General features: G+C 47.9%; 1 protein-coding gene and 1 non-coding gene across 2 annotated transcripts; one reads left to right on the top strand and one right to left on the bottom strand.

Moving 5' to 3' along the window:
• Nucleotides 1–318: 318 nt before the first annotated feature.
• On the bottom strand, nucleotides 319–3,874 carry OPN1SW (opsin 1, short wave sensitive). Its single transcript, XM_006202271.3, has 5 exons — nucleotides 3,520–3,874; nucleotides 3,031–3,199; nucleotides 2,538–2,703; nucleotides 1,883–2,122; nucleotides 319–888 (listed from the first exon to the last, which is right to left on the bottom strand). The coding sequence occupies exons 1-5, from the start codon at nucleotides 3,872–3,874 to the stop codon at nucleotides 769–771; spliced, it is 1,050 nt and encodes a 349-aa protein (XP_006202333.1). The 3' UTR covers nucleotides 319–768.
• Nucleotides 3,875–10,320: 6,446 nt separating this feature from the next.
• Nucleotides 10,321–10,392, top strand: TRNAP-AGG (transfer RNA proline (anticodon AGG)). Its single transcript has one exon. It is a non-coding gene; the product is annotated as a tRNA-Pro (tRNA).
• The last annotated feature ends 3,764 nt before the right edge of the window (nucleotides 10,393–14,156 follow it).

Below are 14,156 nucleotides of genomic sequence, written 5' to 3'. Positions count from 1 at the left end.
GATTTTTATTTCAAAAAGGCTCTTCATGGGGTGGCTGGGGAAGTATAAAGTAAAACAGTTTTTTTGCACGTTTTTGTATAGTTTATAAATGGTATTAAGATGTGCAAATTCATTTTGAGAACATAACAGGAACTAAACTATTAACTTTAGTAAATACACAGCTTAAGACAGATGTATAGGTTTAGTCAAATAGGAGGTTGGTGGAAAGGAAGCACCTGGAATAATTCATGCTGGCTCGGGAGTTTATGGCCATGGCTGTCCCTGCCAAAGCTATAGCAACTGCTGGCAGAGAATAAGAAAGTTCTTTCAAACACATAATTGGGACCTACTAAAAGGCTTATTTTATTTTTTTAATGTCTCCCATTTCTGAGGTGTTTTCAAAAGTTTATTGTAATTTGTATCATCTCTGAACAGATTCTTCAGTAGGAAAAAAATGTTAATAAGGAAAATAACTGTCCATACAATGAAAAATTAGCCATAGTTGCATTGTATTTCGATACTTGTTCTCCAAGTGCTGTAGACTGCCACTGAAGAGCAGAAACTGATGATTGTTGAAGTGGCCTTTGGGGTGGTCTGGCGCAGACCCAGTTGGAACAGTAGCTTTGTGTAAGTAGGAAGGAAATAGTAGGAAAATGGAAAATTGATGCCCCAGATGACTATCACTCCCCTTCCCTTTTTCTGTGTTGTTAGTAGTTTGGTTTGACAGAGAAAACAGAAATTTCCTTAAATGTAAAATCCTAGCTGCTGCAAATAGGCCAGTGTGGCTCCTTAGTTGGGGCCAACTTGGCTGGAAGAGACAGTAGACACTTCCGTTTTCTGGGAACTGGACATGTCAGACTCATCTGTCATGGACTTTCCACACACCATCTCCATGATGCAAGCTCGGAACTGAAGGAAAGAGCAGAATTGCAGATAGTCCCCTGGGCAGACCAGTACAGAGGAGATAACATCAGGAAGCGTGGGGGAAGAAAGATAACATTCTTTGTGTCACCAAAGCTTCCCCCAAATGCCTTATACCCAGCATCTCCTCAAGTAGTTTTGAATATATCATCTCAATCCTGAGAGCTAGCTATATACCAGGCTAAGGCTACTTGCTACCCCTGGGTCTACAATAATCCCTACACATTCTGGCTAACCCAGACCCCACTGTTCAGAAACCTCATGAACCAGACTGCCTCACAAGAGCACTGTCAAAAGTGGCCCCAGAATGGCCCTGCCCACCCACTTCACCATTACTAGAAGATGCTCCCAACTGGGAAAGGACTGCCAATTCTTTCTCTCCAGGAGGTTTCACGTTCATTTTTAATCCATCTCTGGAGTTGAGGAAACAAAGTAACAATTCTCAAAGCAGAGTGTTTGCCCTATAAGACAGGAACCCTCCTAGACTCATCTGAGTTTGAGTTATTAGATTCAGAATTTAGGACAGGAGGCCACCTGGTACCTTCAGATGATAAGCTGTTTTAGAAATTTATGCATGTGCTGTGATTTCTGTGCTTTACATAAATGCTCCTGCAGCCTAGAAGTTGAAAAGGATTAAGAACTCATGAAATGGAAGGACTATTTATTTAGGGGAATTGTCAGTCTATCAGTTTTTTCAATGAAACAGTCTTTTCACTTCTCCTCCTGCCCTTTAGAGCAACTTGATTTTTGTGGCTCAAGTTGTCTTCCCTGGGTTCTGTGATCTTGTCTTAATGACCACACCTTCACCCCTGTGCTTACTTACGAAGTGCTTTCCAGCCAACTAAAGATTTGCATGGTTTCCCCTGTTCACCACTAGAAAGCCTCTGAGTAGAGTCCAAGATGCTCTGAATTAAAAGTCATTGTTGGAAGAACCAGTACTCATGGGCCAGGGTCTCGGAGGAATGTAAACAGAGAGCTTTACCTGCTTATTCATGAAGCAGTAGATGATGGGATTGTAGACGCAAGCACTCTTGGAGAAGAAGGCAGGAATGGTGACTAGCCGTAAGTCCACCCCATGGTTACGGTTGTTGACTATATACATGGCCAGGGCAGCGTATGGCGTGTAGCAGAGACAAAAGGATCCCACCATCATTACCACCATGTGGCTCACCTCCCGCTCAGCCTTCTGGGTCGACGCTGACTCCTGCTGTTGAGCTGCAACCTGAGAAGAGCACAGAAAACATCGCGCCCTCTTCTCCCTGGTCCTGATCTCCCAGATCCCTGGACCCTTTTCTACCAGGGGCTATCTGCTCTAATTGTCTCTCCTCTGTCCCAGCTTCTGGCCTAGTCCCTCTGGCTCCCATTCCTTGAGGAAGGCAAGATGGAGGCAGCTCTCTGATCTGTGACATTGGAAGACAACCCATGCATCTCTCGACAGACCCGAGCAGGGATGACTCCACCGTATTCATTCTGTTTCATCATCTCCCTGTCCCCACTTCCTTCACTGCTTTTTGATACCCCTCTACCTGGCCAAGGACATTTCCAGATGTTTGATGTGCTAGAGCACTCACCCACTCTTCCCTGTCACCTAGAGCCCTCTGACCCCTTCTTCCCTGACCCTCACAAAAGCCACTCACAGCTCTGAGGGCCCCCAGCAGCTGAGAGTAGGAGAAGCAGATGAGAGAGAGAGGCACAATATAGCAGAAGATGAAGAGGAACCAGGTATAGTACTCGCTGTAGTATTTGGTGCCCACGGTGTACCAGTCGGGACCACAGGAACACTGCAGGCCCTCAGGCAGGTACCTGCAAGGGACCAGGTGCTTGCTCATTGCGAGGCTCATTGCGAGGCTCACTACAAGAATTAGAGGAACGGGAGTGGAGGTTCCTGGATTGTGTTCTCCACTAAGAACCTGGAGTGACTTCATGCAGGGAGTATTTTCTGTCCTCACTAGCGAGCTTTTAGCAATTCCAACTGCAGAGTAAACTTTAGCCCTTGTTTCCCACATTCCTTTCCCTTGTCTGTCCCACCAGTTCTTTAAAAATCAGAGGTCAAAGACTAGACCCAACTCTCTTCCCACCCTCACAACCTGAGCTTCTAGCTAAGTTAGCACAACTGCCCCGCACTCTCACCGGCTCCAGCCAAAGAACGGTGGGATGGAGACGCCAACACCAATGATCCAGGTGGCCACAACCACCATCACTGCATGCTTGGAGCTGAAGCGGAAGTTGCCGAAGGGTTTACAGATGATAATGTAGCGCTCAAAGGCCAAGAAGGCCAGTGACCAGCCTGTCACTAGACCTGTGATGAAATGTGAGGGTAATGGAGTAAATAGCCCCACTCATCCTGACAGAACACAGAGCAGAATACAGGGGTGGAGAAAGCACAGGGGCAGAGGGCTGGGAGGAGGGTTGAACTGATGATGAGTCAAGTAGACTTTGGGACTCAGGTGGTCAGACTTCTGGTGTGGGTTGCTTTGCACCTCAGTATTCAAAAGAACACCAAACTTCTATCCCCCAGACTCCTCTTGAGGGGCCCACTGTAACCCAACAGCCTGGTCCCTGGCTCCAATCCTGGAGCAGGGTCCTTTGCTTCCCCCCAGCCCCCGTCTCCTGCAGTACCTGCTGCAGAGCCCAGGAAGGCCTCCATAGCACAAACACGGCGCCCAAAGACGAAGTATCCATAACAGCTGGCTACAAAGACGCAGAAGACAGAGAACATGCAGTAGATGAAGCCCCCCAGGGACACGTTGACCAGAATATAGTTGAGTGGCTGCCGCAACTTTCTGTAGCGCAGCGTGGCTATCAGCACCGTGGCATTGAGTGGCGTCCCGACAAGGAAGACAAAGCCCATGAAGGCTGCCTGGAGGCGGAAGGCCCAGATAGGGGCGAGGTGGTACTGAGGCCCATCCCACGGTTTCACCGAGGAGATGTTCTTGAACAGATAAAACTCTTCCTCCTCTGACATTTTGCTCATGGGATGTCCCCCACCCGCTCTGATTCCTCTTATAGCTCATCCTCCCACCACCACTTCTCCCCCACCCTGCCAAAGGACTCTCCTCCAAAGCCACTTTTAGGCTCCCTGAAAGATCAATACTGATCCTAAGCCTCCTAAGAACAAAGTTCGGGATTAGAGACCCCAAACCCCCACCTAAACCTCCTTTTGTGGCCCCAAAGCCGATTGTGTGTTCTTCAAAGGATAAAAGATTGGGCTCAAAGAATCTGGCCATGCAATGCTGGGTGCTGGAATGAGTGAGAGTGGGCTCAATGGGGCCTGGGCAGGTGCTGACCCATATTTAATAAAGGTCCTTCCACCCCTTTTTTCCTCTGAGTGGAATTATCAAGGGCACCCCTATTTGTTTGGCTCAAACACCACTACATCCTTACAGGTGTCTGCACCCCGCCTGCCCCTTTGTGGACAGTACCCCTTAAGTTTCCCTCTCCAGGGATCTTGGGCTTACAGCCAGACTGGGAACCAGCCTCAGGCTGTGGGAAGGGGCAGGGAATGAACAGTGCCCTGGAGCGCCTTAGTAACAGCCTTCATGGAACAGTTCAGGGGCAACTCGACAATGCCTAGAGGTCTAAGGCATCCCAGGCTGCCAGTTTCTTCATGGTGAGTCTACCCAGAGAGGGTATTTTTCCTACTCAGACCTCCCCCAGCCAGGTCGAGGTTGGTTGGCTCACTGTCTCTCTCATGGCATGTTCACACCTGCCCCTGTCCTTAGCTCAGGAGTGCCCAAGCTGCCAGTCCTTCTCCTGTCTCCCCATCCAAGTCCGGCCCCGCTCTCAGCCTGACTTGGAAAGTCCTCTGCCGGGAAGCCCACCCCAGAGACCCCAGCTCTGCTCTAAGCTCTGCTTGCACTTACACTCAACACTACACTTCAGCCCTTATGAGTGTATCTTCTTCCCCACCTCAGTAGACTACAGATATATAGATAAAAGTAACTCACTTTAAATATATATAAGTTAAAAGTGAAAGGATGGCTTGGTAATGGCAAGGTAGTTTTTATCAGATGAATCCTCTTATAGGTAAAAGTTATAAACTCTGGAAAAAATATGAAAAACAATTATTTGAAAGCACTGTAGAGTACTCCCAAAGCAGGCAGAAACTGAAAGAGACTCAACCCTTGAATGAACAGAACCACCTGCAATCTATACTCAAATGATTTTTTTTCCTGAATACACTCCCCATCTAAATGGTGAGGGACAGCTCGAACTCAAGCAAAGTCCCAGCCTTTATTGGCTTGAAGAGTCAAAAGACAGTCTGAGACTCCAAAGCAGCTGAAAATTGAAGGTAGGTTTCCTGGAATGAAGGAGGCCACAGAAGGGGAAGCCTTCAAATCTGCATATAAACACCCCTCAAATCCTAGGCTGACTATTAAGCTATGCATGGAGGAGTCGCCAAGGAGCCCAGCAAAAGGCAAGAGCCGGAGATCTGAAAGCTGAGCAGAGACTGTGGCTGCTACCCACTGAAGCAGAGAAAGACTTTATGTCTGATTCCTTCCAAGTTAGAGGGGCTGGGCAAACGCTTTGGGCTTTCCATTTAACAATCCCTGAAGGCCACACTTTAGGATTATAATCTATGTCCCTTGAATCCTGCCTGAGCTAGAAAGACTAGATGGAGACGTCTCAGCCATTTCTGAAACACTGACATTTCCAGGCACAAGAGTGTGCATGTGTGCATGCACACAGACACTCACCCACAGGCTAAATTCCTGGCAGAGGTTCCTGGTGAGATCCAGATAAGGGTCCAGGAATTGCAAGGCCACTTGTTCTCCATTGGATTGCCTGAGTCAGCACACCTCTTGCCCTGGGCAGGCCCTTAGGACCAGGGCCACAGGCTGCCCCTGAAGGCAGTAGTTTAAGTGCCTCTCCCTGGGCAGGGCACACGGCCGGCCACTTGTTGGCCTGGGCTGAGTGGAGTGAGTCAGCCTCAGCTGTCTGCAGGGCTCTGCTGAGGTGCCCACTTCTGCAAATGGTTTGGACAGGAGCCTGCAAGGGCAGCCCCTGGGCTTGGCTTGCCAACCCAGCCAGTGTGCGTAGAAGACACCCAGGCCCTCTTACTTCCACTAACTACTCAGGGCAGCTGGCTGCATCTTTGGCCTCACCTGGTACTGTCCTGACACTTTCCCAGTCTCTTTCTACCCTATCCCACCCCACATCAGAAGGAGGGGCCATGGGCCCAAGCTAAGAGCAGTCCAGACACAGCTAAAATAGGGCAGATGCCCCTGGGGGACTCAGGCCAAAAAGTACCCTATGCAAGCATAGAGTCTCACTGGTATCTAAGCAGGAGACAAAAAACTTTTCAGAGTCACTGAAGCCATGAAGTGGGAGGGGAGATTTTGAGGAGGGGGTAGGTGGTAAAGGAGAAGGGCAATGATTTAAAAAAAAAAAAAACCCAAACTGGAGACATTTGAGGTACAGTAGCCCTCTATCCACAGATTCTGCATCGCAGGTTCACCCAAAATATTCAAAAATTTAAAAAATTTCAGAAAGTTCCAAAAAGCAAAACTTAAATTTGCCCTATGCAGGCAAATATTTACATAGCATTTTCATTGTACTAACTATTTACATTGTGTTGGGTATTATAAATAATCTGGAGATGATTTAAAGTATCCAGGAGGATGTGTGCAGATTATATGCAAATACTACACAATTTATATAAGGGACTTGAGCATTATAAGATTTTGGCATCCACAGAGGTTACCATGGATATTGAGGGACAACTGTACATTTAATATATATACTGTACCTTTTTCAGATTTAAATTTACTTTATTAATTTAGGAACATGATAATACATTAAGGCTTTACAGAAGATCATGTTAGGTACATTTAGACCCGGGTTTCTCAACCTCAGCACCATTGACGTATTGGGTCAGATAATTCTTCTGTTGGGGGGTGGCTGTCTTGTGCAATGTGGGATGTTTAACAGTATCCCTGGCCTCTAGATGCCAGCGGCACTACCACCACCCTAGTCATAATGACCAAACATGTCTCCAGACACAAATGGCCCCTAAGAGGCAAAATTGCCTCCTGCTCCCCTCCCGTCCTGTTGAGAACCGTTGATTTGGATTTAGACTTATAAAATAGATAAACAACTGAGTTCTACTGTATGTATAGCACAGGGAACTATTTTCAATACATTATAATAACCTATAATGAAAAAGAATATATATATTTGTATAACTGAATTACCATGCTATACATCAGAAACTAACACAACATTGTAAATCAACTATACTTCAACTTAAAAAAAAACAGAAAAAATTTGGCAATTAAACCACTTCACCCCAGATGGGACTCAAATCCCCAGAACCCCAAAAAAAGAAAGAAAGGAATATGACCACTCTGGGAGCTCACTATCGATGGACCACACATTCGTGCTTTCTAGCAGCTATTCATTTACATAATTCAGCGTCCAGAAAGTAAACACAAACCAACTGCTCTTCAGATTACGACAGACAAGCATGGGGGTTCACAAAGGAGACACTGGTGTGATATAATGAACAATGTCCTCAACAGCATTCCTGAGTAGCACGACGACCAGTCTCACAGGACTGGGTCTCCTGCCATTACCCTCAATACGGGCTCTGTACAAAGCACAATTCAGAACTGGACATAAACCAGAACCATTCGGCTGGGGGCCAAATACCAGCTCTGCCCGGCTGCTCTGACCCAGAGGACATTTCAATTCTCTGGAGGCTTGAAAGGCATTTCTCCTGATCCCCTCTAATTGTTGCTTCTCTCTGCTTAGTTTTTTATAATTTCATTTCTGTTTTCAGTGGATTATATATGTGCCCAGGGCTCAAAATTCAAAAAGGACGAAAGAATATCTGGTGAAAAATACATTTCTTTCCCACCCAGGCTCCCAGGTCCACTCTCTAGAGACAACCAGTGTTTGTTTTTGCTGTATTTTTGATGTGTAGGAGGTGACAATGAGCTTGAAATGATGTGTTGTGACAACGTTGTCTGTTAAATACTGCCCCCTCGCCATAAGGCTCTCCAGATAAGTGGAGAGATAAGGGAAAGGTCCACAGGCTGTTGTGAAAGTGAGGAATCCTCCAAGGATTTGTCTGAACAAATGCTATCCTCATGCCTGGGAGGAAGGGGAAGAAACCCCCAGAGGCAGAGCCATGACTCTCCCTAGAGAATTGCATCTGCGGCTTTGAAACACAGACAAATGAGTCAGTGAGGTCCTAAAATCCTACTGCCTAGCTCAAGGCCACAGTAATTTTAGCCTGGAAAACAATGCATGGCAGGTGCCAATGGATTTCCACCAGAGTAGCGCTCCTCTCCCCTGACCAGCCATCCTGGAGGCATTTGAAAGTGTGTGGGGTGGGGATGGGAGCGGGGTGGTTTTATGGCTGCAGGCAAAGAGGGGGTTACTGGTATTGAGGGGGCAGGACACTGCTCTAGGCAGGCCACACCAAGAAGAATGATCTTGCCTCAAATTCCAAGAGCACCCCCAGAGAGAAGCCCTGGCTGGGACCCAGCCCTGGCCTCAGCCCTGAAACATTTTCAGCAAGGTTCTCCTGGAGCCCTTGCTTAGAGCAACCTCACCCCTGGCTCACCCAGCAAAAGAAACAACTAGGGAATGTGTGCTGAGGTAATGGAATGACGTGTTGTGTGGCTTTTATTTATAAGCCAGTTTAAAGCCGGAGAACAGCTACCCAAAAAAGTCTTCTTGGTTTTAGGATAGATGAGCTGTTGCCTTTCTCTCTGGCCATGATTAGTTAGCAGAGCGAGTCATCTAGTCCAGACACTCCTGGATGGAGATAATAAAACTTTATCCCCTGGGTACAAAGGAATGTTGGCCACTCCGTTCTCTAAAGTGAAGGCCATTCTTCCCTCTATTCAGCAGACAGGTTGGTTCATTAGGAAGCCTGATTTTGGATGGAGGGTGGGAAGCGTTTCTTCAGGCTCGTGGTTTTTATCCCAAGCCAAGTGATGAGGAGTCGCTTGTATATCTGTTGCCACTGGGTTTTTTTGTGCACACTCCTGACTTCCTTCCTTTCGTTCATTCACATGTTCATTTATTCCACAAACGTGTGCTAAGAGATGCCTACAACAGTTGTTCTGTGAGGATGAAATGAGATTAATCTGGTCAAGTGCTTACACAAGGCCAAGCACCCAGAAATGTTGGGAATTGTCTGTATTTGTCCGCAGGATTGCCAAGTGCCAGACACAGGGCCAGATCCAAAGGTCAATGAGACAGGTCCCTGGCCCAGCCCCCCACCTGGAGCTCCAGGCCTCACAGAGGGTGGCCCCTGCCCCCGGAAGTAAGCAAGGGTCCTGGGGGTGTGATGGCTGTGGTATGGTGGCAGCACTCAAGAGAGAGCTTGGCGGAGCCTACTGAGGGCTCCTACAAGGCCCCAGTTTCTGAGGTGTGACCTCCCCTGTCACTCTTATTTGGGAAACCCCAGCCTGAAGAGCCCCCACCCAGGCCACCCTGAGCAGATTGGCAGGTTCTTCTCTGCAGCCTCCCTGGGCAGGATGAGGTGGGGGAGGGACAGCGCGTATTTACAGGATGTATTCCCATCTCTGGTTTTCTAGAAAGTCTGAGTAGCAGCGTGTACTCCATTTCAAACAGGCTTTGGATTCAGATAAATGGGCTTCTTATAAGCTGAATTTAGGCAAGTTTCTTTTTCTTATAGTGAGGGGACAGCCATCTCACAAGGCTGTTACGAGGTTAAGCAGGATCTGTAAAGCTCAGATCACACCACTCAGCCCACGGTGAGCATTAAGTGGCAGCTTTCCTATTGTGTATTTTCTCCCCGTCCTCATGTTGCCATCATAATAACTCCTTTCTTTGTACAGCGCTTTACAGTTTGCAGAGTGCTTTCACATACTATTTCTCTCCTGATCCTCAAATTGACCTATAAGGCATCCCGGGCAGGTGTTACTTCCCCAACTGACAGATGAAGAAACAGTAATTTAGCAAACATCACCTAATCAAGGGTGATCTGGGACAGACTTCTCAGTCCTCACCTCAGAAGCTGATGAGTTTGGAGGATTTTTTTTTTCTGGTGGTCTGATCATGAAGTAAGAAAGCAGTGTGCTTCTTCATGGTGCAGGAGTTGCCAGACAGGCCCCCAGGCCCTGGGGCTCCCGGAAGGGGAGGTGACTGGAGCCGGGCTCCTTCTTCCTCAGCATCATCCCTAGAAACCCCACCTTTCAGCCCTAGGGGAGAACTGGTTGGCTGTGGAGAAGAAAGAGCCTTGCCTGGAACGTGGGGCATCTGTGTGACTCTGCGGTGGGCCGGGGAGGAGCAAGAGAGAGCCGAGGGGTGAGGCCGGCTGGAGTGCAGCCGGCCTGGGCTGGGAGCCAGCCTGGAAGAAGAGAGGCCATTTCTAGGAACCACAAACTGCTGCGGCTGCTGATGTGGCAGGAAAGGCACATCTGGCAAAGTATAATTATCAGTGGCTCGTTGGTCTAGGGGTATGATTCTCGCTTAGGGTGCGAGAGGTCCCGGGTTCAAATCCCGGACGAGCCCTCCTTTTTAAAATTTTTTCTCTTTTTCTGTCCCCCTTTCCTTGCCACACATGTTACACTGCCTGCCCTTTTAAAAGTAGAAGCAGAGATGGCCCAGTGGTGACTGAATAAAGGGACCCTGAGGACAAGCTACCAGTCAGTCTCCCCATTAGCCATGTATATACCACTGAGGCCAAACGGAGCAGGAGGGAATTGATATAGCTCCAGGCACTGAATCCAGAGCCAAAGTGTTGCCTCATGTTAGGCAGAAAGCCTCTCAGAGAGCCTCAGGTCAAGAGTAAGTGATCAGGACAATTTGGGAGGTGGGCCTGAGCTAGAGGTCAAGATAAGGCCAGCTCTCTATGTAAAACCCAAGCTATGAAATGCATCGGCTTCAAAGTCCAAAAGCTAGGATTAAAGTTACAATTCTGAATCTCAGCTTTCCTCTTAGTAAAATGGGAACAATAATACTCATTTCTCAGAGTTGGGAGGATTAAATCAGAAATTACATGTAAAAACCCTTTGCAAACTATAATGTACTGTTAGGAATACTACTAAAGATAAAAAGGATTTAGAGAGGAAATTCTGGCAACATGACAGACTGAACTAATGTAGTTCTCTCTTCACCCAGTGTCCCCTAAAACGCAGAGAAATACTGCATAAAACAGAATTTAAAAATTAAAATATGAACAACTGCAAAATTGGTTTTAAAAGGGAAATTCCCAGATATCAGAATTTAAGGACTACAAAACAAGGAGGAGGAGGAGGAGGAGGAGGGAGAGAAGAAGAAAGGGAAAGGGCTAACACAGTGGCCCATGGTTCATTTCAGACGCAGATCACAGATATATCCCAGGGACCTGGAGATGCATTTTAATGGTTTCAGATATAGGATATGTGGCCTCAGCCCACCTGAGACAAGGAGCTGGGACTGAATATCCTGCATAAATCTCAGAACATCAAAGGTCTACCTTGTCCATAGAAAGAAGACTAAAAATGATATACACCAGCCCAAGGAAGCAGAGAAAAGGGATAGAAATACAAGTCTTTCTATAAACTGTTTTTGCTAAAAAGAATTTAGCTGCCAATTGTTATCTTTGTAGGCAAACAAGCTTTTTTTTTCTGGTTGGTTGCTTTTAAGATTTTTCTCTTTCTCTTCAATATTTTGCAGTGTGTTTATAAGTTCAGTTCTAAACCCGAGGACTGTATTTTTCTTCCGTTTTGGAAAATACGCAATCATTATCTATTGGAATATTACATTTCCCTCATTCTCTGTCTCTTTCAGGAATATGTGTACAATATAACACCATTTAGATATATTTTTTAAAACACGCAAATCAGGATTCTCTGTTGTTTGTGGATACATGTATTTAAGTAAAACTGTAAAACCATAAATAGAAGGGCTATCTCGGGTTATTTCTTAATTAAATGGGACAAGAAATGAACAGTTACTGGATTTCAATGGTGAGTACATGGATATTCATTATGTTATTCTCTGCACTGTAGTTTTGCATATTTAAAAGTTTCCCTTTTTTTCTTTTTAATGAAAGAATCTAGGTATTTAGAAATAAGGGTAAAGGGGGATAAATGGCTGCATCAATCCTCAGAGAGGATGATCTGCTGGGATGAGATTAGGAGGGAGGCTGAGTCCTGGGTCCAGGGATTACAAGGATTAATTTAGATCATGCCCCTAAGCTGATCACCTGGCTAGCATCCCCGCCACTCCTAGCCCTTCAGAGATGCATCCCTGGACCATTCCACTTCCCCCCATACCTGCTAAGCCCTTTCCTCCTGCCTACTATCTTCACTCCCACCCCTAAACTAGTACTAGTCTGGCCAGAGTTTGCCCAAATTTGGGTCCTGAGAATAGACTGATTCAGGCCTTCCCTGAATGCTCCCCAAATCAAGGATGAATGTTGACCTGCACCCCTGGAGCCAGGGAGAGATTAGTCCTAATACTCAGGATCAGAGCTCCCTGAGGAGAGATTGAACCCTTGGATGTTACAGTTGACAACTTCCTCCCCTATCCCTCCCTCCATTAGCCAAGAGGTGAGCAGTCAAGGTCAACTACTAACTGACCCTGCTGGCTCAGCCAGAACCAGAAGGAGTGGTGTTGGGGCTGAACAGTCACTCTGCTTCCAGCATTAGGCTTAGTCATTCCCCGGAACCCTAAGCCCTCCACTTTCCCAGTGCTGGCCCCTTTCCATCATCCCTGACAATTGCCCTGCTCCCCACGTCTGGACAGGCCTGAAGTCTGTAGCAGACACTCTGGAAGTGGTCTCCGTGGGCTTGCTCAGCCTTTCCCCACAGCTGGATCGCCTTAACCACAGGGTATGGAGTGGAGCCCTGTCCCCGGGGGAGCAAATGAAACATCTTGGTCTGTGCTCACCAGTGCTCAGAGCACATACTGGGCTAGGGGTATGAGAGGGAGGAAGAAGAGAGGTAGAGAGGGACAGGTTTATAGGCAACAATACTGTTAACAGGTAACACTGAACTCCTTAAATGTAAAATCATATGTAAAATGATGAGCAGAGCATTAACTGTATAGTTGGGAGATTTACCTTTACTCATTTATTCTATGTGTCAGGCAATTTGTCAAATGCTGGAGATACAAAAATGACTAAGATAACTTCCCAGTCTTCAAGAAACTGGGCAGACAGAAAAGTAGAAACCTGACCTTGACAACCCACAGTGACTGGCGCTGCCCTAGAGGGAAGGAGGACAGGGCAGAGAACAGGAAGGCCATCTAATGGGGTCAGAGTGCGGCGTCAGGAACCGCTCCTAGAGATGACTCCCAACTGAGTGTTGAAGGATAAGCAGGGGATGTCCAGGCAAAGAAGGGCTTCTCTCCTGAGGAATATGGAGAGCTTGTGAATCTGGGAGCCTGTATGAGTGACACAGACAGTATTTGCTCATGGTCTTGTGCATGGATGTGCAAGAGAAGGGACTGGTGTGTGTCTCTGGCTTAGGAATCTCCCAATGCTTTTCTGGATGTGCTGGGACGCTCCGGTTCCCAAGTGTACCCATTTCTTTCCTGGCTGCAGAGATGTGAGAACAGTAGCTTCGTCAAGATTGGGCACCCTGTAGACGTTCCTTGAATGAATGATTAAGTGACATAAGCTCTCTGGGCTTTTACATCTCCCTTCCATGAGAGTGAAAATCAGCAATGTCCACTATCAGCATGCTACAGGGGCAGGGTGAGTGGGGGTCGCGTCTCGCAGCCCACCGGGCGCGGGGCCAGGTGGGAAGGCAGGCGGTGGAGAAAGGAGGTCTTTGGATACTAAGGGGATACTAAGGACTGCGTTGGGCCACGGAATGGCCACTCCTAGGAGGGTCTCTGCTTCTGGCTTGGTGGGGGCGCCGGGAGAGCAAATGGATCAGGGCCTCACAGTTCGCATATCCTGGCCTCGGCTTCCCTCCTCCAGCCCTCAGGCAGCTCTGAGGCTGGGGCCCGCAGCCGCTGGTCCATGCTGACTGCCGAGATTGGGGTCGCCGCCCTGCTGCGTGAGGAGCAAAGGAAGTGTGAGCGTCTGCAGATTTGGAGGAAACAGGCTGGGAGGATTTGTCCATCTTTGTGCCTTTCCTCCCCCATCCCCGAGCGGGATGGGGTCCTGACACACGGCGCAGAGGGGTCCCGGCGCGCGGCCGACTCTGGGTAGGACCCACTGCCAGACCAGGGGATCTGATCGCTCCCTCCGCGAGGGCCTTGGGGCGTGTCGAGGGACGTGCTCGCTCGGCCTCCCCGCGCCGGCCCGCCAGCACAGGGTCAGGGCGCTCGGGAGGAGGGTT

This window comes from Vicugna pacos, chromosome 7 (genome assembly GCF_048564905.1).
Source record: "Vicugna pacos chromosome 7, VicPac4, whole genome shotgun sequence".
NCBI lineage: Eukaryota > Metazoa > Chordata > Mammalia > Artiodactyla > Camelidae > Vicugna > Vicugna pacos.
Note: the sequence above shows the minus strand (reverse complement) of the source record. Positions and strands in the feature narration are given on the sequence as shown.